The sequence below is a fragment of the Siphateles boraxobius genome, unplaced genomic scaffold (assembly GCF_051911475.1).
Source record: "Siphateles boraxobius isolate OS27281-9 unplaced genomic scaffold, OSU_SipBor_1 11, whole genome shotgun sequence".
In the NCBI taxonomy this organism is placed as follows: Eukaryota; Metazoa; Chordata; class Actinopteri; order Cypriniformes; family Leuciscidae; genus Siphateles; species Siphateles boraxobius.
In genome coordinates, this window is record NW_027508711.1 from 15,057,455 (window position 1) to 15,076,936 (window position 19,482).

The window sequence follows — 19,482 nt, forward strand, 5'->3', positions numbered from 1 at the left end:
TCTTATCTGAGTGACATGAATGACGGAGTATTTTAAGATAACCCATACGATTGCGATCACTCCGTGTGATAATAGAATCCAGATTAAGTTAACTCAATACAATACTTCAACTTTCCACATCCACCCCAGCCCGTTTACCTTCAGGAGACAGAAGTACCGTGACTACTGTAGCCTAAGTTACTGTCCTCGCTCATGAACTCAGTCAGAGGCGGCCGCGGGAGTGGAAGCGGGATCGAGCGGGATTCTTTATTGCTGTCGATTTTCAGTCTCTTTTTAATGATTGGTCTCCGCATCTGTCAATCATACCCGCTTGCTATTTGGGGAATGAACCCAGCGCTATGATTGGTCGAACTCCGCTTCTTTTGCTGTTGCTTTTTTTTTTTTTTTGCAGACACGTCTGTAGGCTACGCCGGAAGTCCGGCGTGGCGCCGGAGCGCTTTCAGGCCTGCTAGTGTCTGTAAAACCACATTTTTCCATCTTAAAAATATATCTAAATTACGTCATATGCTCTCATTGACAAATGCAGAACAACTAGTTCATGCGTTCATGACATCAAGGCTAGATTATTGTAATGCTCTACTGGGTGGTTGCCCTGCACGCTTAATAAACAAACTAAAGCTAGTTCAAAACGCAGCCGCTAGAGTTCTTACCAGAACCAGGAAATACGACCATATTAGCCCGGTTCTGTCAACACTGCATTGGCTCCCTATTAAACATCGTATACATTTTAAAATATTGCTGATTACTTACAAAGCACTAAATGGTTTAGCTCCCCAGTACTTGAGCGAGCTCTTAACGCATTATAGTCCTTCACGTCTATTGCGATCTCAAAACTCCGGCCAGTTGATAATACCTAGAATATATAAATCGACTGCTGGCGGTAGATCCTTTTCCTATTTAGCACCAAAACTTTGGAACAATCTTCCTAACATTGTCCGGGAAGCAGACACAGTCTGTCAGTTCAAAGCTAGACTAAAAACACATCTCTTTGACCTAGCATTCACATAACACTCTATAGCCTTCTATAATTCAATATTAGGCTGCTTAGATTAGGTCAGCCGGAACGGGGAACACTTCCCTCAAATCCTGATGTACTCGTTACATCATAAGAAGAATGGCATCTACGCTAATTTTAGTGTCTTTGTTTATCCCGAGGTTTTCCCGCAGCTTGCTGGATCCAGGCCATTTCCAGATCTGACGAAGGACTTTCGCCTGGACCTGATGACAATGCAGTGCTGAAGTGCCAACTAGCCTCTCCCTATGGAGGATCCCTATACCACTCTACAGATAAAGCGTTGTGGAATTTTTCGGTTCGCGTACCTACCCAAAGTGATAAGATAAAATAAAAATTCTGCATCAAAATTTATAGACAAGTAGTTTGTTTAGGCATGGTTTGTAAGGAATTACAAACCTGCGCACATATATTCAAACGCACATAACTATAGAATCAATTCTTAATGCGCATGTGAACGCCATCAGCGTCTATCACAGGTTCACGTTTAAAGTCTGTTTAGAGAGAACAGTGTCTTCTTAGCGGCCCCTAATTTAATAACAAATGATCATTTAGACGGAAGTGAATCAATCAAAACTAACTTTAGCTGGAAAATTTTTTTTCCAAGAGCCACTATAAAACCAAACCAATCTCTGTTACCTTAAATTATATGTTTATCTCTGTAAAGCTGCTTTGAAACAATCTACATTGTTAAAAGCGCTATATAAATGAAGAAAAAAAGAAAAAAGGAGATCTGAGACTCATTCCAGATGAAACTGGACAAGTGTAAATGCATCTGGTTGTTGAAACCACATGAAAATTTTACTCCTCCCAAAAATGCTAAAAAATAAACATGCAAGCGTGTTATATAGGCTATATGTAATGTTATAGCCAGATATGACGCCGCTACTGCAACACGCATCACCACAGATGAGAAGCTGAACATCTATTTATTTATTCATTTATTTATTTATATATTTGTTGTTTAATTCGTTCGATTAGTTTTATCTTCCGCTTTTTTCTTTCTCTTTCTCGAGCTTACTCCACTGTCGGCTGCCTCCGCCATCTCGCTGAATGCTGAATGCTGCAGAGAGGCAGAGCCGCTGTGCGGGAAGCACGCGACATAAAAAGAGGCCAGCTATTCGCTACTTCTCCTGCTGTACTGGCTGAGTAAAACCTCCGGCTTATTACTGCCACACTATGGTCACCGCAGATTTAAAATATTTACGAAATGAGCCGCTTACGGCAAATAAAAGTTATTTAGCAACTAATCGATGACTAAATTAGTTGACAAATATTTTAATAATCGATTTTAATCGATTAGTTGTTTCAGCCCTAGTAAACTACACCAAAATGGCCATATGACTTCCTTTCTTTCATGAAATACTAATCAATTTATTTAGCTGGACGTTTAACACTGTGCATTGCCAAACAATGAATGTGGACGCATAGTGGATGTCAGAGAACATGGAGGTCATATTCCAATTCTTTTAACATTGCACACAAGTATGGTGTTTTATCTTTGATAAAACTCTAGTGATGGAAATAGGGTGCTTATTTGGAGAACGAGATGATGCACCTCCATTTTTTCTGCATCCGTTTTGAAAGCCTTGTCACATACGTGGGTACCGATGTCGTAACCAAAGAAACCCACGCAGATAGCTTGGTTTTGTCTGGACACAAATCTTATTTGATCACTTGCAATTAATAGTGTGGTGGACAGTCTTCCTGAAAAGATCTGATTTGAGGAAAAAAATAAATAAATCAGATTTGCCTGCAGTCTGAATTTAGCCAAAATGTGCAGAGTGGTGGGTCCCACAGAGAACCACAGACTTAAAAATACATACCACTGGTGGGCCAGTATCAGAACAGCCAGGACTGGAACACTCCACAGATGAAGCACTGCCTGAAGTCATGGCATCAATGGTGGCAGCAATTCCCATGCTCTCGCTCTGTTGGACCAGGTCATTTGGTTTTATTGTAATTTCAAATCACTGTAAACTGATAATAATGAAAACATCCTTCCAACCCAGTGGTCTTCACTATTTTTTTCATGAGATCCGCACTGATAGGACAAAGTCAGTAGGAGAGCCATTTTTACAGGAAAGTATAAAAAGTTACATCCAGTCATAAATACCATGTCTGTTTATTAATATGTCACCCCTGAACAATCAATATGCAATGCAATAAATAATTTTTTTTTTTATGATTTACCAGTCAAATTTGTAACTGAGACAAGATGATTTCCCTTAATGACAAAAAAAAATCAGGATTTCCAGAATAGATTCATCCCAGAATGTCATCCCAAAAGTTATTTTTTTCTACATTAGCCCCTCATGCAGTGGTCTTCACTATTTTTTTCATGAGAGCCGCACTGATAGGACAAAGTCAGTAGGAGAGCCATTTTTACAGGAAAGTATAAAAAGTTACATCCAGTCATAAATACCATGTCTGTTTATTAATATGTCACCCCTGAACATTCAATATGCAATGCAATAAATATTTTTTTTTTATGATTTACCAGTCAAATTTGTAACTGAGACAAGATGATTTCCCTTAATGACAAAAAAAATCAGGATTTCCAGAATAGATTCATCCCAGAATGTCATCCCAAAAGGTATTTTTTTCTACATTAGCCCCTCATGTATCTAATCATCCAAGAGCACATGCGGTGTTAAGAGCTGGAAATACCGCCATAACTGGCAACTCCGCAGGGACTGGATATGTTTACATGCACAACTTTTGTTTCAATCGGTCTGAATTCATTGTGATTGATTAATTTGAATGTATTGTAGTTTACATGAATGCTTAACATCGTGATATGATGCATGATCGGGGTGATGTGCACGTTTATAAGTCAAAAGATTCAAATTGGGAATAGGTTTTTTGACATTCGCACACTGCACAAATATAAAGTTTCCCGCTGTTGTCGCGTAATAATCATTTTCCTACATTGGTTATTTGTTTTAAACAGCAGACTTAATATAAAATTCTGGTCATAATTTTAGAGACTATGATGAACCGTTATGCCGTGCTGTTTGTATTGATCACGCAGTAAAAATGCCCAAAATCAGTCGTCTGTGGATGAGAATCTGAAACAAGGACTGGTGAGCCGTTGTCCTGCTTCACTTCACAGATACTGAGTGAAAGGAGAATTATAGAACGACGTGACACTCGTTTATACGACACTTTATTCATCAGAAGAACAGCGCGTTCAGCGCGACGGACGGCGTCCTTTCAGGTTCGGTTTTCTATCGATCAAGTGAACATGTTCTCTCGATAAACCACCCATTTCAATCCGATCAAAATTATTTGAAAATAGAGCTGACACTTTGAGTTTTTAATGGGTTATGTTATAGTCCTACTTCTTTTTAAATGTTTTTATGAAATATCTGTAGTGACTACTTGATCATATCACTGTATTATTTACCGCCATGCGAGCCACAAATGAAAGCTTGGCGAGCCGCGCAATGAGTAACACTTTTCCAACCAATCATAACACATTCAGCGATCAACGGGTAAAATCTTTGGAGTCTGTTTAAGTGTCGTTGAAATGTTTAAATACTCTATTTAATCTAACTTAAGATGCTTAAGTCAGCACTCCTGTGACACACAGCAGACAGAGCTAAACCTCATCCTTACATGTCACTGTACCACTGATAACCATCTTGTTTCTCAACTACATCCTTCTGAGCACTACTTTTTCCAGTTATCTTTCACTCTGCCTTCATGCTCAACTTTCACCGTAACCTCGACCACATTAACCAGTTTACTTCTTTGGACGTATATATACTTAGCACTGAGATGCTTAGCACGGAGTTAGATAATATTAGATCAGATTTTAGTTAACTTTAAACATTTACTAGCCAATGGCAATTCTATTGCCAAGGTGTGCATGGGGTTGGAAACCAACCAGATCTGTCTGCATTTCTTTATATTTTAAAAATGTTTAGACAAAACTAGAATGTAGATTATCTTTTGAACCATGTTTTAACTAGGGCTACACTATTAATCAGATTTCAATCATAACGATTTCTGCTTTTTAAATTTTGTTTGTTCATCATTTACATTATCTTGAATTTGAAACAAGCCTTCACTATCTTTCCTGCTCAGGGTTGCCAGATGTCAAAAGCTTAAATGCCCCAAATGGAGCTTTTTTTTACTTTTTTTTTTTTTTAGAAGGATAGATTTTCTGCCCACTGTTTTACTTCATCTGGTCAACCTGGCAATCATGCAGACATGCTGTGGTGCAGGGGTGTCGAAATTAATCATTTCTACGATGCAGACGAGGACGATTCGGTATCGGTTCAGTAATAGACCATAACCGATTATGATGTACTGACACTTTTCTAATGTCATTTATGTGCTTTGTCGCGGTAGCATACAATGGCAGATGGAGGCGAGATGCGAGTAATTAAAAATGCTTGAATGCCTGGAAGTCTGATTACTGTAGAGTAAGCGGATGAGCTACACAGTCACCCGAATCCACAGCCAAAAATCGTCCACCCGCCCCAATAATTTTCTCTGATTTAAGTATCCGCACCAAATGATCAAATTACAATTATTCTGTGTTGTTAAGCGTGATTATAAATGGATGATCGTCACCTACAACAGCAGACTCGGCGACGGTTGATGCGCACTCTCTAGGGTAACATTATACACTGATGAATGAGCACTGCTTTTAAATGAACATTTCTTTAAAACAAAATTGATTTGACAGAATTTCATTTTCTTAATGGCATAAACAGGCTTTACTCCCTTGAAACTTAAACTGGAATGTCACTGTTTCTGTCACTGCGACTTCCCGAAGAGGCGAACACGCACACAAACAAATCACTATTGAAGTAAAATTGAAAATTGAGGATGCAGTGCATCGCGATATCAAATTGAACTGAATCGATGACATAATCGTAATCGAACCGAACTGCGAGACCAGTGTAGGTTCACACCCCTACTGTGGTGGAGACAGTAAAACTTTTGCAAGTTGAGTAAAAATCTGTACCACTGGGAGATGCTTAGCACTGAGCCATGTACCACTTTGAGGATGGCATACATCAAGTGTTTCCCCACACATATACTTTACTTGGGTGACAAATTATATTAGGTATTAAAGACCACCCAAGTAAATCTGATAAGCCGCTGCAGAGAAACAAAGCAAGAGAGATGTCCCATTTCCACTCTTTTAAAGAAAACAATACATTCTCCACTAAAAGTTTCCACCACAAAGGTAAATTTCCAGTCAATACCTGCAGATCTAGGATGAGCTGTTGAAGGTTCTGGATCACTTCCATATTCTCCTTCAGTTCCTGGTCTTCCAGAGTCTCGACCACCTTCTTTAGGTCCACCTTACACCTGGAATTAGAAACATTCAAATTACTGAACACATTTTTTAACCTCATTGGTTCACAGATCGGCAAGACATTGATACTTACGCGGAGTGCTGCCTCAACTCCTCTAGCTTTTTTTGCAGTTTCTCATTTGTCTGCTCTGTCTAAAAGAACAATTAAATTATTAAATGAATGCACAAAATTTCAAGATGAATGGTTAAGAGTAAAGTCAGGCAAATTTGCCAAAGCTTCCTGGATCGACATGCCAGTGGTGGGTAAACTGAGAAAATGTGCTGGCCATAAATGTTTTTGCAAGTCATTAATCTATTTAGTCATTTACCCTTTTTTTATTTTATGAGTAAACTGCAGGACATTGGTCGTTCTCAATATTAAACATTAAGTTCTGTTAAGATGAAACCTGTCACAAAAACAGTGACAACCATTATAATTTTATCACACCACAATTTGTTGCTCTGTGCTGCATGAATAAAACTAACATTCTCTGAACTACACAGCTAAAGGATGATGATCCTCACCATGATGATCCTTTCAAACATAAGAGCAGTTTGTCCCACGGCCTCACTCAGCTCTCGACTCAGCTTGCTGTTTTCATCTTGCAGACAGCGATTCTGCTCCAGGATATTTGACACATTCCCTGCTGGCTCAGACCTACAAATCAAACTCATCTTTAGATTTAGATATAATATTAACACAAAAACCGAGCACATAAAGCAGTTTTTATATTTAATTACAATTGTTTCTACTTCAATTCTTATGCTTAAATGTAAGCGATGAAATGGTATGATATGTTGAATAATGAAGACTTCATTAAGCAAAAAATAAATAAAAATATATTCTATTATATACAGGTCCTTCTCAAAAAATTAGCATATTGTGATAAAGTTCATTATTTTCCATAATGTAATGATAAAAATTAAACTTTCCTATATTTTAGATTCATTGCACACCAACTGAAATATTTCAGGTCTTTTGTTTTAATACTGATGATTTGGCATACAGCTCATGAAAACCCAAAATTCCTATCTCAAACAATTAGCATATCATGAAAAGGGTCTCTAAACGAGCTATTAACCTAATCATCTGTATCAACTAATTAACTGTAAACACCTGCAAAAGATTCCTGAGGCTTTTAAAAACTCCCAGCCTGTTTCATTACTCAAAACCGCAATCATGGGTAAGACTGCCGACCTGACTGCTGTCCAGAAGGACATCATTGACACCCTCAAGCAAGAGGGTAAGACACAGAAAGAAATTTCTGAACAAATAGGCTGTTCCCAGAGTGCTGTATCAAGGCACCTCAGTGGGAAGTCTGTGGGAAGGAAAAAGTGTGGCAAAACGACGCTGCACAACGAGAAGATGTGACCCTGAGGAAGATTGTGGAGAAGGACCGATTTCAGACCTTGGGGGACCTGCGGAAGCAGTGGACTGAGTCTGGAGTAGGGTTGGGCGGTATTTCGGTAATATCGTATACCGCGGGGTCTTAAAATAGCAACGGTATCAGTTTCAATACCGTCATTACCGGCACTTATATATAATAAATAAATATAATTTATTCAATGCCTAAAAATGCTTATGTAGTTGTCATCAAGTGACAGTGTGGAGGAGAAAGAGAGAGAGAGAGAAGGGAGAGGCGGTAAATACTGACGAGGCAATTTGTAAATGTTGTAATAAAAAAGGTGATGCGAGAGATGGAAACACCTCTAAACTAATGTCGCATCTCCGAAACAACCACCCACTCACTGCTGCGAGGATGCATTTTGCCCCGAGTTCATTAAATAAGCGCATTAGTTTATATTTGTTAAAATATTATAATGTTATTTTTTTTACGTTGATAATGAAAACTGAAGAGCACTAGTAAGATGGGATGCATCGGGAGTCAGACATTGACCAATTAATTAAGTTTCATTTTGTAAAAGGCCTTTCTTTAAAGTGAATTTCGTTTTGTATAAATTGTATCCTAATTTTAATTTTTTTTTTTATCAACCAATAATAAATAAGAATCAAATATATCAGACAACATAATCATGACTTGATCATGCGCTGGCGCGCCGCGGTCACTTGCATTGAAATCTCATTATAAATTAACCGAAACTCAGTGTATGTCTCACAGACATGACAGATATCTAAATAAAGCTTGAAATTTCATTAAACGAAACAATTCAAAACGAAAAGAAATAGGCCACTCGCTGATTATTTAATCCATGATGTGCATTTCTCTCTATGCGCGTTCATACGGAAATGGCGATCATCAAATTAAACGAAACTATTCCAAACGAAAAGAAATAGGCTAGCCTACTCTCTGATTATGTAATCCATGATGTGCATTTCTCTCTATCGTTCACTATGGAGATGGCGATTCATCAATGTCTTTAAACTAAACAATTCAAAAGGAAAAGAAATATAGGCAGCATACTCTCTGATTAATCCATGATGTGCATTTCTCTCTATAGGACGCGCGTTCACTGCGGAGATATCAATCGTCAATTTCTTTAAACGAAACAATTCAAAAGGAAAAGAAAAAGGCTAGCCTATACCTTCTGATTATGTAATCCATGATTTGCATTTCTCTCTATATATGCGCTTTCACTAGGTGATGGCGATCGTCAGCTTAATCTTTGCAGCACTGACAGAAAAGTTGTAGCCTAGCTATTAATAAAAATCAATGGACGCATGTCACCGGATTTACAAATGCACTTGTTGCTTGTTGCTTGTTAATTTAATTTAAATGAATTAATAAAATGAATACAATTGTCATAATTAAAATAATTAAATATTATTAATTGTCCCTTTTTTGCTCATTTATAAATAGTATTTATATCTACCACCCCCTCAGCATCTGGGTTAAACAATTATTTGGCGCCACCATATTATAACGGCCCACGTATTAAAAATAGTCGAGTCTAAATAGGGCTCCGGCTCATATTACATTTAATGCCGTCAACAGGGATCAGACACAGCGTGCACGGGTTGGCCTTGATTTTTTTTTTTGTGTTTTTTATGCCCGATCTGGTATTCAGTTTCTGAACGGTGTAGACACAAGCCAACAGTTTGGTGACGCTGTCTGAGCCTTATGTCATAATTTTTAATTAGTCACGGTAATACCGTATACCCCGGTAAAATAGGGAGGAGGTTTGACGGTATCAAAATTTGGATACCGCCCAAGCCTAGTCTGGAGTAGAAACATCCAGAGCCACCGTGCACAGGCGTGTGCAGGAAATGGGCTACAGGTGCCGCATTCCCCAGGTCAAGCCACTGTTGAACCAGAAACAGCGGCAGAAGCGCCTGACCTGGGCTACAGAGAAGCAGCACTGGACTTCAGGCATTTTGGCATTTCCTTCTCCCCAGTCTTCCTCCAGACTCTGGCACCTTGATTTCCGAATGACATGCAAAATTTGCTTTCAGCCGAAAAAAGTACTTTGGACCACTGAGCAACAGTCCAGTGCTGCTTCTCTGTAGCCCAGGTCAGGCGCTTCTGCCGCTGTTTCTGGTTCAAAAGTGGCTTGTTCATTATGGAAAATAATGAACTTTATCACAATATGCAAATTTTTTGAGAAGGACCTGTATCTGTATATCTGTATATATATATATATATATATATATATATATATATATGCATGTATGTATGTTCATACGTTCCTTAAAAGTAAAACAGACAAAGCTAATTGCAATTATTGGAATAATTGGATGAGAGGAGCACTACAAATAACAGTTAATGAAGTTGTATTAACGAGTCAACAGAAAACAGCATAGGCTATAAAGATCTTGGGATTTAAAAATCAATATTGGTTAAAATCGATTCAATATTATTGGTTAACCCAGACCTAGAAAAAACAATTATATCATTAGAAATGTGATATTTCAACTGCCTTGTGGAATTTAAATATTTGCGTTCATATTATCTGATTGTTAATCATATCTAAATATTAATAGAAATTTAATGTAATAGTTTGGGCTCTTTTGTTAATCCTCACCATTTTTATTATAGTAATGTTCCAAGTGAAAGGATTTAATGTATAGTTTACAGCAGGGATTGAAAATTCAACAAAGGCATCAGTAAACTAATATAGAAAGTTTATTAAAACACATTTGAGTGATTCTGAGAATGTAAAGTTGAATATTCAACCAACCAAGTTAATCTCACCAAGAATCTTTTATTCTTTATAACCTCCAATAATCGATGCCTGTAAGGACTTTGAAGATTCTGTCACCTCCCTACTGCAATCTTAGCCTATTCCACGCTAGAAAAAGCTTCCATAACACTGGTAATCTTTGGTTTTCACGATACCACTGCTTTCCACAAAATAGTCAATGATCTTTAAATCTGAAGACTGTACAGGCCACTTATTCTTCGACTGATCCTTGGACCAAGCTTAAGTAGATTTGGATGTATACTTTAGGATGACTGTCCTGCAGGAAACTTCATTGATCATCATGCTTCAGTCGCTGAGGTATCAACCCATTTTGGCAAAGATTTTGATGCCTTCAGTGCAAAGAATTAATGATGTCCTTCATAGTCCTTCAAGATTTCCACTTCCTGCAACAGCAAAGCAAACCCATAACAAGACTGGACCGCCCCCATGTTTGACCATAGACTAGAGATGGTGTTCATTTGCTCATAAGCTTTGCCTTTTTTGCAACAGACATACCGCTGATTCATGACTCCAAAATGTTCCAGTTTGGCACATCACTCCATAAAACATTCTTCCAGAACTCTACAGGTGTATCCAAATGTTAGTGTTATGGAAATCATCTTGTAGCCATAGACTTGTACTCTAATGTAATAAAACAACTTGTTCTCTATAGCTTTTGTGAGAGCTCTTTTGACTTGGCCATATATGCAACTCAACTTTAGCACAGGCATGGGCTATGCATGTAATGTAACATCACCAGCTAATAGGGTTGTGCCGATAGACGATAGTATCGTGTATCGATGTTAGTCTGAGATATCGCAGATGTCAGATACATTTGACGATATCAATACGATGATTGGCTCGTTTTACCATTAATCTATTAAATAATTATTAAACTAGTATTGTTATTAAATTAATTAGGAACTACAATTAATTTACAATTAATGTTGTTATTTTACTGTTTATGTTAACAAAAAGTGCATATTAATGCTACTTATATTTATCATTTGCTGGTTTTCGACATAAAACTTGTTGAATTTATTTTATTTTGTAGTATTAGTACTTTTTGAACAGGATTCTGTGATAACCGTGGCTATTTTGTTCACTATAATCATGAAATTAAATTTTCTGTTCTTTTCTCTGATATTAAAGGGTGACATACACCCACCTAAAGGATTATTAGGAACACCATACTAATACTGTGTTTGACCCCCTTTCGCCTTCAGAACTGCCTTAATTTTACGTGGCATTGATTCAACAAGGTGCTGAAAGCATTCTTTAGAAATGTTGGCCCATATTGATAGGATAGCATCTTGCAGTTGATGGAGATTTGTGGGATGCACATCCAGGGCACGAAGCTTCCGTTCCACCACATCCCAAAGATGCTCTATTGGGTTGAGATCTGGTGACTGTGGAGGCCATTTTAGTACAGTGAACTCCTTGTCATGTTCAAGAAACCAATTTGAAATGATTCGAGCTGTATGACATTGTGTATTATCCTGCTGGAAGTAGCAATAAGAGGATGGGTACATGGTGGCCATAAAGGGATGGACATGGTCGGAAACAATGCTCAGGTAGGCCGTGGCATTTAAACCATGCCCAATTGGCACTGAGGGGCCTAAAGTGTGCCAAGAAAACATCCCCCACACCATTACACCACCACCACCACCAGCCTGCACAGTGGTAACAAAGCATGATGGATCCATGTTCTCATTCTGTTTACGCCAAATTCTGACTCTACCATCTGAATGTCTCAACAGAAATCAAGACTCATCAGACCAGGCAACATTTTTCCAGTCTTCAACTGTCCAATTTTGGAGAGCTCTTGCAAATTGTAGCCTCTTTTTCCTATTTGTAGTGGAGATTAGTGGTACCCGGTGGGGTCTTCTGCTGTGGTAGCCCATCCGCCTCAAGGTTGTGCGTGTTGTGGCTTCACAAATGCTTTGCTGCATACCTCGGTTGTAACGAGTGGTTATTTCAGTCAAAGTTGCTCTTCTATCAGCTGGAATCAGTCGGCCCATTCTCCTCTGACCTCTAGCATCAACAGGACTGCCGCATAGTGGATGTTTTTCCCTTTTCACACCATTCTTTGTAAACCCTAGAAATGGTTGTGCGTGAAAATCCCAGTTAAATCAAAATTGCTTAAATTGATTGTCTTGACCAGGACCACACCCCTACATGCATTGAAGCAACTGCCATGTGATTGGTTGATTAGATAATTGCATTAATGAGAAATTGAACAGGTGTTCCTAATAATCCTTTAGGTGAGCGTATATAGGCCTAAAAAACTCTTTTAGGTCTAAAACAGTTTAAATAGTTGTTAATATGAGAGTTATGAGACATTATTTAAGAGATTTAAGCATTGTATGAGTAGCTCTCGGCCACTATCTTTTTAAAAAAGTAGCTCTCAAATGAAAAAAGGTTTGAGACCCCTGGACTACGCTATCACACTATGTCAACTGACTTGAGGCCCATCGAGAAGGAAATGAATAATAGTTGAAATAAAGTCATTATTTTTATTTTTATTGCGCCAAAAAAAGTATTCTCGTTGCTTGATAAACTTAAGATTGAGCCACTGTAGTCACTTGGACTATTTTAATGATGTCTTTAATAACTTTTTCGGGGAACCAGTTTCAATCCCTCAAGAAGCCTATGGACTAGAATGGAGGAGTGATCCAGCTCTCACATTTAATCAAAAATATCTTAATTTGTGTTCCGAAGATGAACGAAAGTCTTACGGGGTTGGAACAACATGAGGGTGAGTAATTACTGACAGAATTACCCTTTAATGGGTTAGTTCACCCAAAAATTTTAATTCTGTCATTAATTAAATTTCTTTCGTTCATGTTGTAAACGCAGTGCAGTACTTCAAAACCTTAAGGTTAAACCGCCGTAGTCACGCAGACTATTTTAACGATGTCTTTGCAACATCATTGCCTCTTTAAAGGCCCAGAAAGGTAGTAAAGACATCGTTAAAATAGTCTATGTGACTACAGTGGTTCAACCTTAAGGTTTTGAAGTACTGCACTGTGTTTACAACATGAACGAAGGAAATTTAATTAATGACAGAATTTAAATTTTTGGGTGCTACTGTCAGTCACCACGCCGGTGTGGATACTGTCATTCGGAATAACAGATTCTGCTTTTTGGGAAAAATAAATAAATAAGTCTCCACCTCCAACATCCTCACGCAATATAGCCTACTAGCCGAGACACCTTTATGTGTACAGATGTGATGTAATGACACAAAGACATGCTCGAATTTCCTACGGAAATCTACCAGTACCACTAGAATTAAAAACATTATGACAAGCTTATCAGTTTGAATTGAGCTAAGGCAAGCAGACAGTTTTAAACACTAGCTGGTTATGTACTTGCTCAAAAAGTGATTTTGGATAATTTTTAACCCAAAAAAAGTTACGGACTGCATCAAAAAAAAAAAATTTCTATAAATCAGAAGGTATGTTTAGAGGAAGCAACAATTTTGATCCAGTGTCTGACATCTGTGTAGTGGTGCACATTTGGGAACGTCTAGCCAAGTTTGCAATCTCTGCAATTTATAGGCTCCCTCTGATGCCCATACACTTAAGGCAGAAAATGAAAGAAAAAAAAGAAAAACAAACGTAATAGAAGACCCTTAAATAAACCCTCTTACAAGACTGCTAAATAAAAATGAAAAGTCAGTAATGCTTCACAATAAGGCCCCATTAGGTAACACAGGGTATATGCATGAAATCATAGAGATTAATTTACTACCTTTTTTTTACGACCTCCAGAACATATTTTACTACCAACACGACATCAAGCAGCAGCCATTTTTGGGGGGTGTGGGAGGGGTATGCAAAGCACCACTTACTACTTATTATAAGGTATAAGTGTGACACTGTCACACCCATCATACATATTAGGTATACTAATGTTTAATTGTGATCATTAAGTATTGTCATTGTCAATTATGTTTTTTTTTTGTAGTGTCCAGTTGAGTTTCAGTTGTCCTTATCTTAACCCTAGCCCTCGAGTTATCCTAACCATAGCCCTTACCCCTAATAAGGTGAATAACCACCTTGGCACTTCTTAAAAACAAATGACACGTAACAATAGGGCTGGGTATTGATACAAATTTCACAATTTGATTCGATTTTGATTCACAGGGTTGCAATTCGATTCGATTCAATACTGATTGTTTTGGATATCAGGTACAATACATGGCAAATTATCAAAAGGAAAACATATCTTATCTAATGCTGTAAACTATGGAGTCAGTTCATTCGCCTACTAGAATATTGAAGGTAAAAATTTACTGATTTGTAGCTATACAAACACTTACATTACACTTATTTATTTTTATAATAAGTAATATGAATTATAAACATTTTAATGGTGGCTGTCATGATTTATTTAAACATGTATTAAATATTGAAGAACATTAAAATTATAATGAATATATAATAAGGTGCATATATTTAGCAAAATTCTCCACTCTAGAGTTAATTTTTCTATCCGACTAACGAGTTTATGGTCACATATGTTTTTTCTGAGGTAAATGTGACGTTACATGACATTGTTTACAAGGTGTTTAACTGAAGTCTTTCCACGGTTGAAACACTGATAGAGCGATTTCATGTGACATGATACAGATTTCAATAAGTGGTTCTCTATCTTTTAACTCACTTTTAGATGCTCATTCATGTTTATTTTGCGCTGTAACTGGTATTAAGGCGGAAGTGAAGATCATGTGCGCTCCGCGCTGCTGCTTCTCTTGAGCTGCGCCAGAGCGATCTCACGCCACAGCGCCAAAACGGTGTGTTTTTGAATTTCGGAATAGCCTAAAATGGACGTAATTTGAAACATTCTTGAGATGTAAGAATCGATATTGGTTCGTAAAAATGAGAATCGAGCAATATTGAGAAATCTAGATTTTTTTTACCCAGCCTTACTTAACCATAAACATTAATAAAGATTAATAATAAAGCGCGTCACATCACACACACTTACCCACAAACACACATTCTCAAACATCTAGACTTAAGCAGTGAATTAAGGTTACTATCCCAAAATGATAGAAACTATCCCGGTCACTCCCCATGACGGGCTTAAGCCGGTCTTTAAATGACGGGTCGTCAACCCAGGTTTGCGAAAACTTACATTTCCCCATTTCACACTGTAAGTTAGGTAGAAAATAGAAGCAAGTAGGGCTGGATGATTAATTGAAAAATAATCGAAACCGAAATTCAGAGCCGACGTAATTTTACCATGTCGGTTTTTTTAATCCTATTAATATTTCCGCCAACTGTGTGTTAATGTACTTTCCCCTTAAAACATATTACCGCGTGTGTAGTCACGTAACTCCGCCCCGTCCAGTCTGCGACATTGAAGCAACATGAGCCCCTTTCACACAGCGCGTTGATCCCGGGAAATTGCCAGAACAAACACCTTCTGTGTGAACGCAAACACGACCCGGGATTGATGCCAGGTTGGGGACATAGTAACATTGCCGTGTTCAGTCCCGGAACGCGCGCTGTGTGAACAAAAGCCGTAATGAATGCCGTGTCGTAATGATGGCGCTAAGCCGGGATCGTTCGCCAGCGTGAAACGGTTCGTAAAGCGCTAGTTTATGATCGAATCAGAGAAAAAAAAATGCACAAGCGTGGTTTCTCGAGAGAAATCGCAGCTCATAAGCAAACTATAGACGCCGCTGGGACATGTCACGTGTCTTTGCGGGTTGTGTGTGTCTGTGTGAACGCACTCTCGATTCCGGAAAATCACTGGCAGTGTGAATGAACCAAAGTGAAACCCCGGGCCACTTTATCCGTGTATTTTCCGGAATCTCTGTGTGAAAGGGAACTTAAACACTGAGTCAACTCAGCAACAGGAGCCGCTTGTACCAAAGAAACACGCGAAAAAAGAGAGAGACTGACAAACGCCCAGCAACAAGTGCCTCCACTGCACAAAGCAGGTTTCGATAACACAAGCATTTACAAATGCTACACAATATGAAAAGGAATAGTTTTATATAAGTTATTTTTTACTTTTAAGATGGTAATATTTACAATAATTTATTTTGTTTACAAAAATAACTATTTTCTACATTTTTAGGAAACTTTCTTTTTGCATTAAAACTTAATCACTTTTTTATAAGACGTTTTTATTTCAAGCATTGTATGCTTTGTTTGATTCAATTGTGTGAAATATTTAATAAGTAAGCATTAAAAGCTATCTGTGCGTTTCCTTATTTTAGAATCACAAAGATAGAAGTATGCATTCTTTCATTAAAAAAAATAACCGTGAACATTTACAGTATAAGCCTTGCCAGTGACACATGAGAAAGAATTTTTTTTGAATAATCGTTCAATAATCGTAATCGAGGTAACTTGTTCGATTAATCGCGATTATGATTTTAGCCAAAATCGTCCTGCCCTAGAAGCAAGTGGCTAATATCAGAGAATGCTATTATCAACTGAGGTAAAAAGGCGGTAAATGTTGTTGGCGTCGCTGATAGGCTATCAACCACGGAACTCACACAGTCAGAGAATTTGGCTGCGTTTACACTTGGCATTAACATGGGACCTGTATCCGGATGTTGTCCACATACACATTGAGAAGACAAGTGTAAAACGCACATCTGATGGGAATGTTATCCGATCAGCGTGTGGTTCGGAGGTAGTCGAGGACGCATTGTGATCGGATCTCAGTGTAATGTAAACGCAATCCAGCCATCGTGTCTGCATTCACAGGTGGACGTAATTTAAATCCCCGCGTGGCTGTCAGAAAATAATGGCCAGACGCAGTTTAAACTTATTTGAACCTTACAATAAACATCAATCTTTAAAACAGTTTATTTAGACTTACATGATATACTATGCGACATTTTTCACACATTTTTCACAGAGTCGATCGCCTGTACAATCACAGTCAGTCATGATCTTAATGAAGAGCAGCACGCTGCTTTGCCAGAGGAGTAATGCTTTTTTTTTTTTTTTTAATGTTGAATGTTTTTATTGTTTCAGCATGTTTATCAATCTCCCATTTCTGTCAATATAGTCATTGCACGCTATAAGCTTAAACACAGATGATCGATGTGACTTTAAAATCATCACCCAGTTATTTTTGTATGATCAACTCTGGAAGTATTCCTTCGTTCAAAAAATTATTTGATCTAATTACTGGAGATTGAAAGTAAACTGAGTGAGTGAAAGCAATTGTGACATTGTTTAATTTGTATCATCTTTCCTCTTAATCTGGTGTCGGTTCACAGACCTAATTTATGCAGCAAACCGAAATCCGATCGGTTATCCAGATAAAGAGGCTACTTAATGTGAACAAATGTAAACGCACAATGTCCTGATTGGCTAAAGATTCGATCTGCTTGATTGGATCACGGTGATCGCATGTTAATGCCAAGTGTTAACGCTGCGTTCCAGGCAGGTTTTTGAGCACGTAAATCACGACTTCAAACCACGACTCACGACTTTGTAGTGTTCCAGGCCAGTAACGCCAAACTACCTGAGCGCAATATATATGTAGGGTATGGACCAATCAGACACACACTAATTATTCATTATATACAAAGGTTTATGAAACTCCAAAACTAACAGCCCAAATGAACGAACACAAGGGTAGAAACAGCATCATGTTACAGGGCATGGTAAGGAGATTTTACGACCTCCGAGGAATGTGGCCACATGCACAAGAGAGAGACTATGGAAGACAGAAACCCTCTTTAAAACAGACTTTGCTGCATTAATCATAGACTAACTGATCTATAAATGAACATGCATAAAACTGTCAAAGAAACAGTGTAAATGGTTTACTGTCTCGTGTACTATTAGGTATATTTTATGGGATGTATCCTGGTATACAACCAACTAACGATCAATGTAACCTCACCTGTATCATGCCTCCTACCTAATTAATCCTCATTTAATGATTCACACTTTGATGTACATCACCTTCTTCTAGAATGCAGTGTGGATGTGTTATAGCTATCTGAGCATTAATGAAGGTATAACCACGCTAGGGACAAAGACCCGTAAATAAACTAAGAGCCACTTCTGATTGGTTGAGTTCAACCCTTAGGGGAGGATCTTTTCCAGGCTTTATTAGAGACATTCCACATGTGACTTGCCTCTCTTAGTTCTTTCATCCAGCCGCAACACTGTTCTGGTGATACTGGGGAACCCCCTCCCCCTCCACGGGGGCCCCAGGGCCCAGCAGGCCTCAATCCAACCAGATATGGGCTTAGGCAGGAGAGAGAAGACTCTCTCACAAATACCAAGGACAATCTCAGGAGTTTTGGAACAAAGACTCCAACCAACAACAACTCCAATCACCCCCTCTTCCAACTTCCTCCTTTCTCCTGGGTGCTCGGCGTGGCCTCAACAGGGCCTCAGGCCTTGAACAAACCAGCCATGCGTTCCTGGAGAAAGAGAAATCTCAACCAACTTCCACTTGACACTGCCGGAACCATCAACGACTTAAATGTTCAACAACTTCAAGAATTGTTGTTGACAACTTGTCAACAAATTTCATTCAATTCAATGAAATGTTGGACGAACTGATTAATTTATTGTAATATTAATTTAGCCATGTAAAGTTAATCCAATTAACTGACCCAAATATTCATAATTAATCATAAGTTATTATTGATTATTAATATTTCATATACCTAGGTTCCTTACATATAATTCTTGTTTCAGAGACACATAAAATTGTAATACATAATCGTGTGTGTATTGTTATCATTATTATTAATTTGACTGAAAAGCTATATTGTCTTAAAGTGTATTCTCACCGTGTAGGGGGGGCTGCCATTGTTGTTTTGTATGGTTTCGCGGGCTATGTGACGTCAGAGCTCATAACTGGGAGTACATCAATCTAGTACGAGTTCACGGGTGGGAAGTCACGGGTTTGACTGCCGTTCCAGTGCACTTTCACGGATATAAGGTTGGAAAAACTCGGGTTACAGGTTGCCTGGAACGCGGCATTAGTTTACTTCTACGTCATTGCTATCAAC

General features: G+C 38.2%; 1 protein-coding gene across 1 annotated transcript in view; it reads right to left on the reverse strand.

Moving 5' to 3' along the window:
- Positions 1–19,482, reverse strand: part of kif4 (kinesin family member 4) — a 151,113-nt gene that overhangs the window by 71,224 nt on the left and 60,407 nt on the right. The window contains exons 11-14 of the mRNA XM_077197295.1: positions 6,855–6,987; positions 6,424–6,482; positions 6,238–6,343; positions 2,839–2,943 (exon numbers count right to left, since the gene is read on the reverse strand). Coding sequence (XP_077053410.1) covers positions 2,839–2,943; positions 6,238–6,343; positions 6,424–6,482; positions 6,855–6,987 — 403 coding nt within the window. The remainder of the gene's footprint in view (positions 1–2,838; positions 2,944–6,237; positions 6,344–6,423; positions 6,483–6,854; positions 6,988–19,482) is intronic.